The following is an 18229-nucleotide window of genomic DNA, read 5'->3' on the forward strand; positions in this document are numbered from 1 at the left end:
CGTGTAAGTGAACTAAAGCTTCACAAAACCCCATGAAGTAGGCAGGTAACTCCACACTGCAGATGGAGACCAGGTCACATGACTTACTCATCACATGGAAAGTCTGGAGTAAAAACCACAGACCTCCACTCTCTTCCCTCTGCCTTAGCCACAAGACCATTTTCCTCTCACAAATCCCATGCAGGCTGCTAATAGCTCAGAATAGTCACCAAACCTTAACCCATCACTTGAACCCAGCTCCTCAGGTCAGCAGGTGTCCAAATCACAACTGACTTGAGCGGCTAGCTGCTTTGGCAGTGTAAGGGCTTGTCTACACGGCACCACAGTCTGGACTACAGGGTTGTGAACTGCAGAGCACTCTGAAGTGGTGATCTCTAACTGCCCCACGTAGACCCTGCTGGTGTGAACAGGGTCCTTCCACCCTGTAATTAATAAACTCTGGTCTTGTAAAGGAGGAAGATTAACTGCAGGAAAGGGAAAAGAAAAACCAAGAACACAGAAGAAAGGAACCTGATAACTTAATTTTCTCCCTAAATTTGAATAGTTAGTTTCCGGTGTTAGAAAAGACTGCGAACAGAAACTAGTTCATCATAAAACATTGCACCTAGAAACCATTCTTCGCTGTGGGTTTTTGCCATTTGCAGAGCTAGCTTCTCTCCCGGCACAGTATTGCTATTGACAGCTCTCTCCATTGCATGCAACAGCTAGTTAAAATCCTTAAAAATCAAAAGCATCCCTGCCATTCTTCTGTTGAAGAAATGTGCACTGGAAAGGTACGTGCTACAATTAATATTGACTACCTAGCTGATAAATGTCAACATTCCTTAAAATCTCAGAGCATCTTTAAAATGTGAGATATAATCTGTATAGTGTGTGACGAGTCCCTGTTATTTTTAATGGGATGTCACTTGGAAAGTTGCTTTGTGATGGCTTGAAAAATAAATGGTGGTGTCAGATTTAGGTATTGTTCATTACTGAGAAGTATGAGAACAGAAAGTGTATCGTGCAAACACAGTAGAATATGGTCCAAGATAACTTGCCCAACACCTGCTATTTTTGTTGGCTCCCCAGTGGCCCTAATTAACTAGTCTAAACAGAATCCACTGCAGTCATGGGAAAAATTGAAATGGAATCAGAGGTAGCCTGGATTGTCTGGCTGAGCTGCAAGGTGCTTATAGAAGTCTACAAATTGTTCCAGTTTGCAATGAAAAGCCCTCTCTGATCTGGTTCTTAAATATGCTAGCTGTGGAGTCAGATAATTGCATTACAACAGAGAGATGAAAGTGGAAGCGTTGTAAAATACTATTAGATGTTCAGTTAGTGGCAACGAGCGCGGAGACATTATGCAGTAATACACCGGTATGTTTGAAAGTGGGTCAGCTAGTAATGAGGTATGTTGTATTTTACTTGAACTTGGCAAAGGATATGTGAGTCTGTGCTGCATAGCGTCTGGGTCTGTACTGGAACTGCAGGCAGACAGCAACAACTAGAGTTGTTCGATCTTCATGTTTGTTCCTTCTGTAAGTCATTTACTGGGGCAACTTGGTGAGAAGGGATGAAGAACCCCTCAAAGGCCAGGATGGATGTGTTTTTAGGATGCTCTGGGGGGGAACAATTACATCAAAAAGTGAAGGCAACACAAGAACAAATGGAGGTAAAGTGGCCGGGAATACATTTAGGCTTGAAATTAGAAGGTGGTTTCTAACCATCAGAGGAGTGAGGTTCTGCAAGGCCAAACACCCCAACTAGCTTGAAGAGGGAAAGCTTGACAAATTTATAAACAGGATGATAGGATGGGATTGCCTGCAGTAGCAGGGGACTGGACTTAATCCGGCCTAGTCTTATGTCCCTAGTGGAATTCCAGGTAAAATTTCCAGAAAAGTCTAATTTAAGTATTTTTGCGAGTTTTACCCTCCAGATGTAACCTCACAGAGGTCTTGTTCCTGATCTCCCTTCCCCCCCAGCCATGGCTTTATTTAAGCTGAGGATGCTGTGAATTGGTAAATGTGTAACACGCTCTCAATTTGTATAGAAAAACATTGTCTTTTTTATTTCAATCCAGCTAATCCCTTGGGAATTCTTATCGCTAACTTGCTGTCCCCTGCACTTGTGTCTGAAGAAAAAGATATACCACTGATGGTAAGCGAAAGCCGATTCATTAGTACGCAGTGTCATTTGGGTTTATATATTCAGTAGGATTGGAGTCAGGCAAGCTGGTTGTGTGTCTTTGCTTTGGGTTTCATAGCTTGGACTGTACGCCACCCCTGCAGTTACAGCCTGCATCCTGGCCACGGTTGGTGTTCACGACAAGGTCCCTCCAACTCCACCATCAGCAAGCGCCACTCATTCTACCTCGCAGCCATTTTTCACAGGCTTGAAAATGGTAAGTGTCTCAGACTCATAGACTTTAAGGTCAGAAGGGACCATTTTGGTCATCTAGTCTGACCTCCTGCACAACGCAGGCCACAGAATCTCACCCACCCACTCCTGTAACAAACCCCTAACCTATGTTTGAGTTACTGAAGTCCTCAAATCGTGGTTTAAAGACCTCAAGGTGCAGAGGACCCGTGCCCCACGCTGCAGAGGAAAGCGAAAAACCTCCAGGGCCTCTGCCAGTCTTCTCCGGAGGAAAATTCCTTCCCGACCCCAAATATGGCGATCAGTTAAACCCTGAGCATGTGTCATACAGTGCAGAGAGATAAACCCCAGAATCCAACATAGCATCCTTGAGAGGTCACCAAGCCCAGTTCCCTATGCTGGGGCAGGACCAAGTGTACATACTGCCTGGCCTGCATGGTGTCATTGTCACCCTCAGCGATCCTGTTGTTGTGGGCAGGCCAGCGGGTGGGCGGGTGCTGAGATTTGCTGCCCAAGTAACTCGAACCTATTTTTTTTAAACCTATGTTCTGAATTTTGCAGCTTCTGAGAAATAAACCATACGTCATCCTGATGGTCTGTTTTGGAGCAGGGATTGGGATGTTCACCTGCTTTTCGGCTCTTCTGGAACAGATCCTGTGTGTAAGGGGGTATTCAAATGTAAGGCCTTTTTGCATCTTAAGCATTATTTGTTATACGATTGAAATGAACGCCTACTAACTACAGTGATCAAAACAAGATGAAGCCACTTGATGCGGTGCACTTGTCTACACTAGCTTATCAGTATTTAAGATTTGCTAACTAGCATACTAGTCTGGTACATTATCAGTCTTTCAATACGATACATTATCTGATGTTTAATTCGTATCCTTGGCTGGGTCATCATTTGTGGATGAAGCTCTTCTCTTGCTGGATTTTACTTGGTAAAATAAAGGCTTTTAATTGATTGTATAGGAGTTAAAAGCAGCCCCTTATGCACCTCTCCCAATGTGCAGATATGGGGCAGAGACTCAGACAGAGGTGAGAGGGAACTGGAAACTCAAAACAAGGTGGACTGGGTTATTTCATTTGGCTAAGGCTTTATGTGTCCTTAGCCAAATGCACATAAGCAGAGGAGGTCACCTCTCAGCTACATTTATACTCTCCAATAAACATCTCCCCCAAGGCCCTCTCTTGTGGCTCAGCCCTGCATTGGTCTCCAGCATCAGTGTGTGTGGCATGCAGTCTCCAACACAGCATGGTCACAGCAAAACTCACAAGTGCTTCCTCCATTGCAGTAGGTGATCCAAGGGCAATGGGAGGAGGATGTGAGCTACGAATTCTTCTCCCTCAATTCCAGGCGTGTTCACAGGGAAGGTCAGGAGGTTATACATGAAAGGCCGTACGGGGTCCTGCTGGCTAAGGCGGCCAGACAGAGAATAAACACTGGTTATCTGCATGGCTAGGCAAGTCTTGACAAAGCACAAGAGGGATGAGATGAGGAAAATCTGAAGGGAGATAAGGTTGAGGAGCACACCAAACACACGGGTACCACTGCATGTGGTTCTCTGTATTCCTGACACTTTGCCATTCAAGTTGCTCTCTATTAAAAACAGAGTAATATCGAAAATAGGTTTTTGCCCTTTGAGGTACACGACCACCACTTAAAGAGGCCCCCACCACATTCACTTAGAAAGCAATGGTACATGGGGACTGCTTCAGAGTAACAGTTGTTTGCTCTGGGGGAAATCAAGCTCCACTGTTCCATGTATACCACGTTAAAATTACCAGCATAGATGCACTTATCCAGTCTGCTTTTATCTGTGTATGGTCTTACACCACTCCCGTCTCTATGGGATCCGAACTCTTCTTCTGGACAGCTTTTGGGACTGTCATCACCTGGACCAGTTGCTTGCCATTCTAGATGTGTGTCCTGGGGAGGTTTTGAATATTGTGATGGCTACAATGGAAAAGCATGTTGAATAGACTATGGTGGCCTACAGCCTACTGTTCATAAACCTGTCCGTGTGGTTAAATATCGTTAATGTCACAAACTCTCACCTCCTAATTCTAGTTGCTCAGACGCTCATTTCTCTTCCCCTGTAGTTCTTTGCAGGCCTGAATGGTGCGTTGTTCACGGTGTTTGGGTTACTTGGTGCTTTCCTTCTGGGACTGTACGTCGACAAGACCAGAAGATTTATAGAATCCACCAAGGTCTGTTTCTGCCTGACTGCGCTAGCCAGCATCGCATTTGCAGTCGTAAGTTCTGCGTCGCACTTCATCTGGTCTGCGAAGATTAAATTAAAGCCCATTTCTGCAGCTGTCTGATAAAACATTCAGTAACTCCACAAAAAGAACAGGAGTACTTGTGGCACCTTAGAGATTAACAAATTTATTTGAGCATAAGTTTTTGTGGGCTACAGCCCACTTCATCGAATGCATAGAATGGAACATATAGTGAGATATATATACATACAGAGAACATGAAAAGGTGGACGTTGCCTACCAACTGTAAGAGGCTAATTAATTAAGATGAGCTATTATCAGCAGGAGAAAAAAAAACTTTTGCAGTGATAATCAAGATGGCCCATTTCAGATAGTTTGACAAGAAGATGTGAGGATACTTAACATGGGGAAATATATTCAATGTGTGTAATGGCTCAGCCATTCCCAGTCTCTATTCAAACCCAAGTTAATGGTATCTAGTTTGCATATTAATTCAAGCTCAGCAGTTTCTCACTGGAGTCTGTTTTTGAAGCTTTTCTGTTGCAAAATTACCACCTTTAAGTCTGTTGCTGAGTGACCAGAGAGGCTGAAGTGTTCTCCTACTGGTTTTTGAATGTTATGATTCCTGATGTCAGATTTGTGTCCATTTACTCTTTTGTGTAGAGACTGTGACTTCAATCAGCTACTAGTATCAGGAGGTAGCCGTGCTAGTCTGTATCCACACAAACAACAGGGAGTCCGGTGGCACCTTAAAGACTAAAAGATTTGCAAATTTAACACCATTAATTTGGGCTTGAATAGGGACCGGAAGTGGCTGGCTCACTAACAAAAGCAGCTTTGCCTCTCCTGGAATTGACACCTCCTCATCAGTTATTGGGAGTGGACTACATCCACCCTGATCAAACTGGCCCTGGCAACACTGGTTCTCCACTTGTGAGGTAACTCCCTTCTCTTCATGTGTCATTATATAATCATAGAAAATCAGGGTTGGAAGGGGCCTCAGGAGGTCATCTAGTCCAACCCCCTGCTCAAAGCAGGACCAATTCCCAACTCCCTAAATGGCCCCCTCAAGGATTGAGCTCACAACCCTGGGTTTAGCAGGCAAATGCTCAAACCACTGAGCTATCCCTCCCCCTATAATGCCTGCATCTGTAATTTTCACTCCACGCATCTGAAGTAGTGAGGGGTTTTTTAACCCATGAAAGCCTATGCCCAAATAAATCGATTAGTCTTTAAGGTGCCACCAGAATCTGCTACTAGGCCACTCTCACTGACGATGATGCTGTTTATGAGGTTTGGGGTTCTTTGTTACAGGATAACTTGGGGGATTGTTTCCCACGGATTGGGGCATTTCAGTGAACACCATTTCCAGAATCTGCCACTAACTCACTGCACAACCTTGGAACAGTTGCCTCATCGTCTTCAATCTGGAGCAATGGGGTTAATTTATTTAATTCCCAGGAACGTTGTGAGCATTAATTAACACTGGGCCAGTGCCTTAGGAGCATAAAGCATTTGAATTGCTGAGGGTATGGCTACACTTGACATTTGCAGCGCTTTGAAGTGTGAGTGTAGTCGGAGCGCACGTAAACCACATCCCTTACGAGTGTAGCTTGCAGCCCTAGGAGCCGCGCTCCCAGCGCTGCGGCACTGATTACACTGAGGCTTTACAGCGCTGTATCTTGCAGCGCTTGGGGGTGTTTTTTTCACACCCAAGCGTGAAAGTTGCAGCTCTGTAAAGCGCCAGTGTAGCCATGGCCTAAGTATCATTAAACACCTAATCCTGCCTGCTGGCTATGACAGTGGCCAATACCAGGTGACTGAAGAAGGCAGGGAACTCCGTGTAATGCATCGAATTGGGCAGCCTATCCCCTAGAGGCCAGGGTTAGGAGAAGTCATCTCCTGAACTCAGCTAGAGATCAGGTTAGGCCCAGGCACATGAGTCTTGATAGCTTTTATCCCAGGTAGCTCACAAGACCCTACGTACAAAGATGATGGAAATGTTTACTGGAGACAGCGAAGCCCTCCTATATAACCCCTCCGTAAAGAGCAGGAAAGAGAGGCTCGGTGACTCGCCTGAGTAGCACAAGATGTCTGTGGCCAAGCTGCATTAAACCCCAGATCTCTCAGTTCATGCAAATAGGTCACATTTGGGAGCTTTAGAGAAGGCAGGGAGTCCTCCAGCCGCAATGGTAAATACCGTGGACGTCGTATTGTTGACTGCCTGACGTTGACTCGAAGCACCCTGCAGACTTGCCAGGCTGCTATGCTGATGTAATGCCCGGCCACTCTCTCTCGCCACAGATGTCTCGGTTCAGGAATCAGGCCGTTCCACTGGCTCTGATCAGCTCGCTGTTTGGGTTCTTTGGATTTTCTATCTACCCCGTTGCTATGGAGCTAGCGGTAGAATGCTCCTTCCCGGTGGGAGAGGGAACATCCACAGGCCTCATTTTTGTTTCAAGGTAAGTCGCCAAGTCAGACTCAGCTGGGAATGTAGCTCAGCTGGGGACAGCAGTGTCTTGCAGATAAAGTACAGTGGAGCGCTATGTTTCTTCTACCGCCGTTACCTACGGCAATTAGTGACGTCCGTGCTGGTAGCAGCCAGCTGTCAGTGCGTGTCTGAGGGGGGAAAATAAAAGGATAGCAGCCGCCCTGTGAATGCTGCGTGATGTTGCGCAGCTGGTTCACTGCCACTGGCAGTGATCGTTTCATGTTGTTATTCAAAGGAGTCACTGCAAAAGAAAACTAGCAAGATGTAAAGAGAGCTGTGGGATTGGTGTATGAGAGGGGACCAAGAGAGTCAAATGGGAGCTCAGGATCCGTTCCGCTCTGTGTGACGTTGGGAGACAGCTTCTCTTAACAGCTAGCTTTGAAACCTGTAGAGACCATGCTGCTCCATGCTTCAGCTCCCAGCCACTAGATCATGTTACACCTCTCTCCATCTAGCAGAGGAAGGCCTAACGTAACCCAATGGCTGGAAGTGGAAGCTAGACAAATTCAGACTGGAAATATGTCCTACATTTGTAACCGTTTGGAACATTTTACCAAGGGTCGTGGTAGATTCTCCATCACTGACCCTTTTAAAATCAGGATTGTATGTTCTTCTAAAAAAATCTGCTCTAGGATTTATTTGGGGGAAGTTCCCTGGCCTGTCATGCAGGAGGTCAGACTAGACAACCACTTCTGGCCTTGAAATCTCTGGAGCTATGAAAACCTAGCAAAAAGAACAGAAGGTCCCTGAGCAGTGAGAAGAACTTCAAGGTGAAGCATAGACGATGTTGCATACTGCTCTCCCACTGGCCCAGATTTGGTCCAAATGCTCCTCTGGGACAGACAGAAGTATGGTAGCATCCATCGCAGGTCAATCACGCTTGGTCTTCCACTGGCTTAGGTACCTGTTTGCTCAACTAATGGGATTGGAACACTTCCTTCTACAGTCGCCAGGCTGTGCCTTGGGCAAGGTGCTTTAGAGATAGGTTGTCCTTTAATGGGGTGCAGTAGTGCTGAATTTACAATGGCGATTCTGACATTACTGCTCTGCGCTCTAACCAGGGGTGCACTGGCCCATGGGCAAGGAGAAAGATTCAGGAAAACGACAAACACAGGGCACCCTGCAGAGTCTAAAGCAGGGATTACCAGACCTTGTCACAATCGGCTTCTCTGTTTGATTGGTCGTGTGGTTTGTTATGGCCCCACTCCAAGATAAGCAGGGTGGGAGCAAGGTTTTTTCTGCTAACTGGAGCAACGAGGAAGAGAATTTTAAGCCTCTACCACTGGCCAAGCCATCACTGTTAACAGTCCAAAAGGGTGTGGTTTGACTGGAGGTGTGGTAGTAGCCGTAGCATCCTGTTATTCATACTCTGGTGCACATCTCTGGGATGCAATCCTCCCCACACTGGAAACACTGCCATTCGCATAGGCCTGTGTGCTTGGTTAAGTGCTCGTGGTCTCTGCCTGTTGTACATCTGTGTATACAATTTTCAAAAGTGCTACATTACTGGATGCTTGTTAATCGTATTCTTGTCCACACATGAAACAAAGGCTTAACCTAGTAACTGCCTTTGGGTAGCGTATCTACATCATACAAGACAAGAGGATAAAAGGCCCTTGGAGAATTAATCGTAACTGTCCCCGTCCCCACTTGCAGATGAGAAGCTAGCTGTGCAAGGAGAGACTCCATCTGTCCGAGGGGTGGCCCTGGTTTGGCTATGGGACTGATGAATCAAAACTAGGAGATTAGCTCAATGATGGTTTCTTTCTGTGCAGTCAGATCCAAGGAGTGATCTTAATGCTGCTATTGCAAGCCCTCACGGTGCAGATTTCCACGGCTCCATTCTCCACCTGTGACACTGAGGAAGGTGGAGCATTAGACTGGACAGGTAAGTGCCCCCTTTTTTAAAACGTATTGATGTGTATAACTGAGGGGTGTCCTACTCGATCCTCAGGCAGTCTATGAACAGATTTATTTACTGTGCCACGGAACGGATTCCTGGTGGAATATGCTTCTTTATCATCCCTTGGGCCGATGCCGTGCTGGTCGACTGAGAGCCAGCAGCTATTCCTCACACCCCACCTGTTGGTGCTTTTCCTGCTGTCATTGCTATGACAGCACTTTACGGGTGGTAGGGTGGAATAAAAAGCCACCTCGGATGTCAATAACGCTGCTAAATAATCCAATTTAAAAGGTTCCCTTCCACCCACCCTGGAGAAGCCTGACCCCTTTTTAGAGCTTAATGTAACTGACTTGCACTGTGTGCATGTCTCCAAACACTGCATGTTTCACTGGGTCTCCAGCTATGCACAACTTGACAAAGCAGCAAGACCAGGCACTACAAAACCAGGCAGTACGACACAGCCGTAACATGGTAGAGTTGGGGGGACAGCAATGGAGACAGCATTGGGGATACTGTGAGCAATGCAATACATGCCTAGAGTTCAGTCCTTGAGTGCAAATGAAGACAGCTAAATGCGTAGCTTGACTGCCAAATGGCTGAAGATCCCGTTCCCACTGACTTCTTTGAACTAGAAATGTTCGATACAATCGATAGGGTCCTGTGCTCCAGCAAGTGCTGCTTACCCAGGGGCCCAAAGAACCAACGTGCCAGGAACAGTGATACTCTATTCTCTAAAAGTAGCACTACCAACAGGTTGCCAGACTTTCTGATTTGCCAAGACAATACTGAGAGCACTGGTCAGTGTCTTCATTGGTCCGATTCGGAAAGGAGTGTCAAGAGTTCTGAAAGCAAATCGCATGCGGGCTATTGCTTTAACACAGCCCACCCCTGAATTCCCAGCCATTGTGAACACCCCCAGGATCTATCAGTGATCAGCTGTAGCAATGGCCTGAAAAATCTGTAATGCAGTAGTTTTCAACCCCCCTTCCAAATACAGTCTACTGTGTACCCCTATCTAAGATAGTCATAATATAGCTATGAAAATATGGGGGGGAAAGGTCTGTAAGGGATAAATCCACCATTACAAGATTTTTCTTGCATACTCCCTGACAAAAGCTTGTGTACTCCCAAGTTTGAAAACCACTTCATTAAGTTAATGAAAGTACCTGTCAGTCAAGTGAGGCCAAAATATCCTGCTACTTCCCGTCAAAAGGGTGGAAGCTGAATTCATGGACCAAAGTGTAGAAGAAACTGCAGCTGCTGATGTCAGGGAGGGAAAACTGGTCCAGCGACAAGGAGCAATTATTAAACATTTAAATCCATTTAAAAGTTGCATCCGATCTGACTCTTGGGGTAGCATCCACCTCCACATTCTCCCGAGCAGAAGCATGGTGGAGATTTTCTGTAACCTCATTTACATATGAACAGAAGAGAGCAGGCAAATATTACAATCAAGCCTTTCTGTGGCAGAGGGGAATTAAATAATTAACCTTGGGATGAAAGTCAGACACTTGATTAGCTGGCAGGAAGGAGGACTGTGTTTCTGGTTGGATACAATGCAACTTTCCCTTGCAATCCAATGAGTACAAAACACTCAACTTAGCATTCAAATGACACTGCAGTTCTGATGAGTCCCTGGCAGCGTCCAGCATTATTTGAGTGTAACAGAACATGGTGCATTGTGTTCAAAGAATTTTCACATCACCTCTGAAATATGGCACAACAAGTGATATTGCCCCATGTAAAGACAGGTAAGTGGCACAAGAGTTGCCCAAGGAAGCACTGCCATGTCTTCACTGCGATTTTACTTGCTATTTGGCTCTTGCTTTGGGTTAGTCATTTGCGTCAAACCTTGTAGGCTTTAACTTGATGTGCTAACCCGAGCTAAAACCCGAGTTGCTGTGTCTTGCATATGCCCAGGTTTTTCTATGATGAGATACAACATTTGACACCCCCTCCCCATTCCTTTACACTTATGCTATATTCAGCATAATGGGCAGTTATGTCTCACTGATAACTGGTTATAGACTCATAGACTCTAGGACTGGAAGGGACCTTGAGAGGTCATCGAGTCCAGTCCCCTGCCCTCATGGCAGGACCAAATACTGTCTAGACCATCCCTAACAGATACCTGAAAACTGCTATCATGTCCCCTCTCAGTCTTCTCTTTTCCAAACTAAACAAACCCAATTCCTTCAGCCTTCCTTCACAGGTCATGTTCTCAAGACCTTTCATCATTCTTGTTGCTCTTCTCTGGACCCTCTCCAGAGAAGAGCAACTTGGCTGTGATGGAGGTAGGAACTGTTCCAGAGTGCCCTCCGGCTGTGCACTGGGTGTTTTTTATTCCTTGCATTGTGTCCCTCTGCTCTCTAATCCATTGCTGTACAGCCAGATGAACCCCTTTGGAATTCTTCTAGTTTTTCACCAGTCTGCCAGGGCACAAGCCAGCTCCAGTCTTCCTCAAAATGACTGCCAACTGACAAATGAACAGATTTTTCTCTTCCATCGCAGATCCCCTTCCTCAGGTGAAAGTTGGGCATACGGCTGTTAGCTACAAAGTGCATTCAGTTGAAAGCATAGTTGGCCTATATATGCTAGCAAACTGTCCCTTCATGTTCTAGAACAAACTGCATGAAAGGAGTGTTGTTTGGGTTGCAAAGTCAAGCAGGCCAATGGTGGGGAACGCTAGATTTAGTTGCCTGTGTAACCTTAATTCTGTCCATTAGGTATCCATCCTGTGCATTGAATGACACAGGCGTCCTGTGGGAAAAAGTGTGATCATGTACTTAGACTATCATAATGCATACACACAAGGGGCAGAATCAAGGTTGCACAGGCAACCTTGATTCTGGCATTTCCTAATTTTTTAGTGCTTTAAACGCACCCTAATCAACTCCTTATAACAGTTTTGCTAATGCAATTTCCTAATTTATTTTTAAAAAGTAAACATTCTACAAAGTGCAGCAGTTTTGCATCCCTGCCCATCCTGGCTAACAGCCATTGATGGACCTATCCTCCATGAACTTATCTAGTTCTTTTTTGAACCCTGCTATAGTCTTGGCCTTCCCAACATCCTGGCAGAGAGTTCCACAAACTGACTGTGCGTTGTGTGAAGAAATACTTCCCTTTTGTCTGAAACCTGCTGCCTAGTAATTTCATTGGGTGACCCTTAGTTTTCATGTTATGAGAAGGGGAAATAACACTTCCTTATTTACTTTCTCCACACCAGTCATGATTGTAACACACACTAACATCCCCATCCGGAGGATAATTAACCACTGGAATAACTTACTGAAGGTCATAGTGGATTCTCTCTCACTGGCAATTTTTGAATCAAGATGGGATGTTTTTCTAAAAGCTTCACTCGAGTAACTCCATTATTTTGTGGAAGTTCTATGGCAGCAGGAAGTCAGACTAGCCGATCGCAGGGGTCTCTTGAATCTGTGAGCAGGGTTGGACCCCACAATCTTCAGCACAAAATTCTGCTGCTGGAACTACCGAACATATTGCCTTAGCAGGTAACAGAAGAAAGCCGTTATCCTAAGGAGAGAGGAAGTGGGGTTACCAGCACCAAGTGCTGGGTCCTGGTGGTGGTCGGAAGAATCATACCCCAGCCTGGTTGTCCACCTCCACCCCCACAAACAGTACAGGAGATGACTAGCACCTTCCCCATGTGATGCTTCCAGAGCAAGGTATGAGATGAGGGAGGCTTATGCTAGGTCCACATCTTAACTCCCCATCTTAAAAGTTACGCATTTCCAAATGGAGGGGAATTAGGCATTGATATTGCCAGATTTCACAAACAAAATGTCGAGGCTTTGGAGAAAGTTGTTCCAATGGTTAATTAGCCTCATGATGGGGATGTTACACACAGCATGGAATGTTTTACTTAAAAATAAACTAGGAAATTACCTTTAAAAACCAGTTATAAGAACAGGGAACTGTTTAGGATCCAGTCAGAGGTTTTAAAGTCATCTGAAATGTGGCTATTGTATTTTGAACATGTTCCAGGTTTTCCCCATTGTAAAATATGCTATGCGCACCTTGTGGAAAGGCTGTTACATTGGAAGGCTCTCACATAGTTACAGAACCTATACATGGGAGGTATAATTATGACGATCCAAATTAGAAGGGAGAGCACCTTAATATGATATATTATATGCCAACATCCAGAAGAATCGCAAAGCACTGTATTTTGTGTGCATGGATGATTCACCCACTACTGACATGCAGCTGTCTCTGGGGTGGAAGGCACAAACCTTTCTGTATCAACAGTGTTGACAGGGGAGGTGAAGACTTTCTGAAAATGGGAGGGAGAATCTTACCCACTTGTAAATTTGAGCAAGATATGGAACTTAGCATTCTTATACTGTTAATGTCATAGGATTTTAGATGATGTAGTTGAGGACTTGATTCTGCATCTCTTCTGGAAAACCACCACCTAGATCTAGAGCAGAAAGAGTTTGAAGTGGGCATTCACTTTCTAACACGGTTATTTCTTTGTATAGTTTCCACGCTGGTGATGGCTGGAGCGTGCAGTGTGGTAGCCTGCTTCTATGTTATCTTCTTCCACACCGACTACAAGAGACTCCATGCCGAAGCATCGAAAGCCGCATCAATCAACAAAACTGGAACTGAAGCCTAAAACGTCTTATTTACAACTGTACACTAGCATGGCTGGGGAAAACGGACTAATCTCTGTGGGAAACAGCCAGTCACACCTGTGCATTCAGCTGCCACGCTGTGGCCCTGAGTCTGGTATGGATCTTACAGGTGCTACCACAAGTGCTACTCCAAGTTGGACAACAGAGGGGCTGAAACATCGTCTGCCCTTGCAGTTCTCCACCAGATCCCGAGCTGGACTTTTAGGACAAGATTCAAGGGAGGGGTATGTGTGCTATTTGGATCTTGCTAAAGTGATTAAAAGAAGCAAAGATGGATAGGTCATCTACAGAGATAAGAATATTCAGTAGCAACAGTAATGCTGAAGTATTGCAATGGAGATAAACCTCATCTTTCAGGAGTCAAGGCCATTTTTTAAGTACTAGAGGTTGGGCTCCCTGCATCTTCCTCGGAGGTATCTGGTGCTGGCCACTGCTAGAGACAGAATGCTGGCCTCGAAGGACCATGGTTCTGATCAGTATGGCATTTCTGATGGTGAGGGGTGACCTTTCATCAAGCGATGGAGGTGGTAAAAACTGGGCAGGTGGGTTTTATCTTTGTTCAATGTTCTGTAAGCCCCCATGGTGGGCACAGCACACGCTTCTAAAATCACCTGCAGCATCTTTTCCTGGAGACATGCGAGGGGAAGCCCTGATATTTAAACACCAAATGTAAAGGAGAATTGACACACACATCCCTCCTGAAGGAGAGATTAAGAGCCAGTGCAGGTTACGAGACTGGGTTTTATAACACCCTCCCTCCACTCACTCCCCTGCCATACAGGCAGCGATGCAGAATCGACTTCGAGCCTGTTGCTACTTCTGCCTTAACCACAAACCCTTGACCCATTTCTAACAGTTACAATTTAATAAGCAAAGGAACCGGCTGACCCTGGAGCAGGCCTGTGCTCACTGCCCAGGAGAGGGTGAGGTTAAAAGGGAGGCACAAGCACTGTTGGGAAGCAGCATGGCAGGAAAAGGATGATTTAGCTCCTTACCGCAGCAGGTGCTGCCCATGGCAAACCCAAAAACCCCAGGGAGGGGCAAAGGTCAATCCTCAGTGGGAACCTGCTTGAGGCCCGTAATGGTAACACAGGGAGCGATTCACCCCTCGGGGGTCGAGACTAATGCACAGTGTCCCAGGGTAGTGCAGGGAGGTGTAACTAAAATTCTCCCCGTGGGAAAGTGACATTTCCAGCATGGGGCTCAGTCCAATTTGAAACAAAACTTAAAATTTTCAGCCTTTCCAGGAAAGAGGAAATTCCTAGGAATTTTTGTTGTGGGACTAGGGACAGGAGATGTTTCCAAGAGGAAATATGCTCCTCAGGCCTGGTCAGCTGCTGAGTGAAATTAACATGATTGACATCAGTTTCGCAGCTGCCCACCATCAACCAGCAGCTGTGAAATCATGTCAGTTTTACTCAGCAGCTCCCTGGCTTTGCAGGGTCTGCACTTCTGGGGCCTCCTGAGCTGGGGCCGCAGGGCTCCCAGCTCCAGGGAGGAAGCTTGGAAGCTTCGCAAGCCCAAGCTCAGGCGTGGGTCTCAGGGCCACCCAACTCCCAGCCACGCAGCAGGGAGTCTGGAGGCCCTACAGTCCCCAACGCTGGTGCAGCCTTGGAGCTGCAGATCCTGGAAGCCCTGGCTGTCAAGCAGCCTGCCAGGTGGACTGGGCAGGGACCCAGGGAGGTTTCATTCCAAACTGCCACCTGTCATTTGTTGAATATTAACTAAACCTGCCACATATCTGTGAAACATTTTGGGTTAGACAAATGAGCATTTGCAACCCTGTTCTGGCGGACAATTCCTGACCAGTTCTACTGAGTCCACAAGTAGCTGTCCAAGGGACACTAATGACTCCGTCCCTGCCCCCTGCCATCTCTCTGTTGTAGCTTTCTACAGCCCAGGCACTATTTGCACTTTGGAAACTGCTAAGAAGTAGTTGGGAAAACTTTCACTTGCGGTAAACCTGAAGTCTCTGGGGAACGAGCTACATGGTGTGTTGGCTGTAACACAAACATATTAGAACAGAGGCAGGACCATTTCAGATTCCTTCTAGAAAGCAGCAGGAGTGTCTTAAAGTGACATTTGGGTTGTCTCCCAAGAGCCATGCACAGATGTTCTCATACCTGCATAGAAAGGAGGTTTGCTGCCTTTAAGACCGCGCCTTGCTCTCCCCACAACCAAGAGAGGTGAGGCCTCAACTGGAGTATTGTGTCCAGTTCTGGGCACCGCATTTCGAGAAAGATGTGGAGAAATTGGAGAGGGTCCAGAGAAGAGCAACAAGAACATAAGAACAGCCGTACTGGGTCGGACCAAAGGTCCATCTAGCCCAGTATCTGTCTACCGACAGTGGCCAATGCCAGGTGCCCCAGAGGGAGTGAAGCTAACAGGCAATGATCAAGTGATCTCTCTCCAGCCATCCATCTCCATCCTCTGATGAACAGAGGCTAGGGACACCATTTTTACCCTTCCTGGCTAATAGCCATTTATGGACTTAGCCACCATGAATTTATCCAGTTCCCTTTTAAACCCTGTTATAGTCCTAGCCTTCACACCCTCCTCAGGCAAGGAGTTCCACAAGTTGACTGTGCGCTGTGTGAAGAACTTCCTTTTATTTGTTTCAAACCTGCTACCTATTAATTTCATTTGCTGACCCCTAGTTCTTGTATTATGGGAATAAGTAAATAACTTTTCCTTGTCCACTTTCTCAACATCACTCATGATTTTATATACCTCTATCATATCCCCCCTTAGTATCCTCTTTTCCAAGCTGAAGAGGCCTAGCCTCTTTAATCTTTCCTCGTATGGGACCCTCTCCAAACCCCTAATCATTTTAGTTGCCCTTTTCTGAACAAGAATGTTTAAAGGTCTTGAGAACATGACCTATGAAGGAAGGCTGAAGGAATTGGGTTTGTTTAGTTTGGAAAAGAGAAGACTAAGAGGGGACATGATAGCAGTTTTCAGGTATGTAAAAGGGTGTCATCAGGAGGAGGGAGAAAACGTTCACCTTAGCCTCCAATGATAGAACAAGAAGCAATGGGCTTAAACTGCAGCAAGGGAGGTTTAGGTTGGACATTAGGAAAAAGTTCCTAACTGTCAGGGTAGTTAAACACTGGAATAAATTGCCTAGGGAGGTTGTGGAATCTCCATCTCTGGAGATATTTAAGAGTAGGTTAGATAAATGTCTATCAGGGACGGTCTAGACAGTATTTGGTCCTGCCATGAGGGCAGGGGACTGGACTCGATCACCTCTCGAGGTCCCTTCCAGCCCTAGAATCTATGAATCCTCAGTGTAGAAATGATGGGCGGGAGCAGAGGATTAGCTTCAAGCAGCATTAACTCCCTGCATGGTCCTCATTAACTGTAAGGGAGCAGCCAAACGGGACCCCAGTCAATAGCAACCAGGTGACTGCTGGATGCACGCTGCCAGGACGTGGGAGGAGGGGTCCAGAGGAGCCAGGAGCCATCTGTGATTTATAAACTAAATGACTGTAATGATGGCGGTGGACAGAAAACGGATTCCTCCTTTTCTGCAGCGAACAACAAGCAAAATGGTTGGTATCCAAGATACCTCTGCAGCAACACTGCACTGCAGTTCTTTGGCAAGGAGTTACAAATGAAGTTGAACTGTCCAAGTCGGGATACTTGTTCCCGCGTACGGCCTTTCTGCTAATGTGCCATCTGCGATGGAGCTTGTAAAAAACTACTGCATAAAGTGCTGTAAATGACACTTGCAACTATTAGGATCACTTTGTCCTGCTCTCCAGTCCACTTACAGAAAAAAGGGACTTGATGTCCCTCAGGACTTAGTTTTAGCACTGCAGATTGTATACAGCCCTTTCTCCTATTAGAGGGAGCTAATTGTTCAAAAGCATGAATTATTTCACACGCGATACACTGCAAACTCATTCTTTCTTCCTGCCTTCCTGAATTTAAGGCATGTGCTGTCAAGAGAAATCTGACTTCGTCTGCAGTTGAGTTTCTTCCTGGTGGGCTATAGTCTGTGTGAGTGAGGGTCAAACTTCAGGCAGTCCAGTGTAGTTGTGTGTTGAACTGATCAAGCCTGAGATTAATCCGACTGGTCACCTTCACAATCTCTCTTACTAGTTGATCACCATTTGTTAGTTTGTACAGCTACCCATTAGGCTCTGTCTACACTGCAGATCTTACAGCAGCACTACTGAACCGCTGCAACGTTTCTTGTGTAGCTGCTCGATGCCAGCAGGACCCGCCTCTCCTGCTGGCATAATTAAACCACCCCCAATGAGTGGTGGTAACTATGTCGGCGGGAGATGCTCTCGCAGCGAAATACCACTTTCCACATCAGTGCTTTTGTTGATGAAACTTATGTCCATCAGGGAGGTGTTTTTTCACACCCTCGAGTGGCAAAAATGTTGGCATCAAAAGTGCTAACCTAGACAAAGCCTTACATTTCCATTAGACTCTAAAATTCACAGAACGAAGGTGAGGAATTGGCTAAAGTAGAGGCTTAAGCGAATAACAGATTAAGATTCAAGGAGATAAATTTAAAGTGCGTCTGAAGAACAGACTGTGAAGTTACCTGACAAGCAGACTTTAGTTTGTCAACTCTGC

At 45.9% G+C, this 18229-nt stretch overlaps 1 protein-coding gene across 1 annotated transcript in view; it reads left to right on the top strand.

Annotated features, from left to right (window-relative positions):
• SLC49A3 (solute carrier family 49 member 3) overlaps positions 1 to 16624 on the top strand; it is a 34176-nt gene extending 17552 nt beyond the window's left edge. The window contains exons 4-10 of the mRNA XM_050943134.1: positions 2063 to 2139; positions 2246 to 2383; positions 2920 to 3036; positions 4462 to 4614; positions 6886 to 7043; positions 8848 to 8960; positions 13484 to 16624. Of these exons, the coding sequence (XP_050799091.1) occupies positions 2063 to 2139; positions 2246 to 2383; positions 2920 to 3036; positions 4462 to 4614; positions 6886 to 7043; positions 8848 to 8960; positions 13484 to 13620 (893 nt within the window). The 3' untranslated portion in view covers positions 13621 to 16624. The remainder of the gene's footprint in view (positions 1 to 2062; positions 2140 to 2245; positions 2384 to 2919; positions 3037 to 4461; positions 4615 to 6885; positions 7044 to 8847; positions 8961 to 13483) is intronic.
• The last annotated feature ends 1605 nt before the right edge of the window (positions 16625 to 18229 follow it).

This window comes from Gopherus flavomarginatus, chromosome 3, assembly GCF_025201925.1.
Source record: "Gopherus flavomarginatus isolate rGopFla2 chromosome 3, rGopFla2.mat.asm, whole genome shotgun sequence".
Classification (NCBI taxonomy): Eukaryota; Metazoa; Chordata; order Testudines; family Testudinidae; genus Gopherus; species Gopherus flavomarginatus.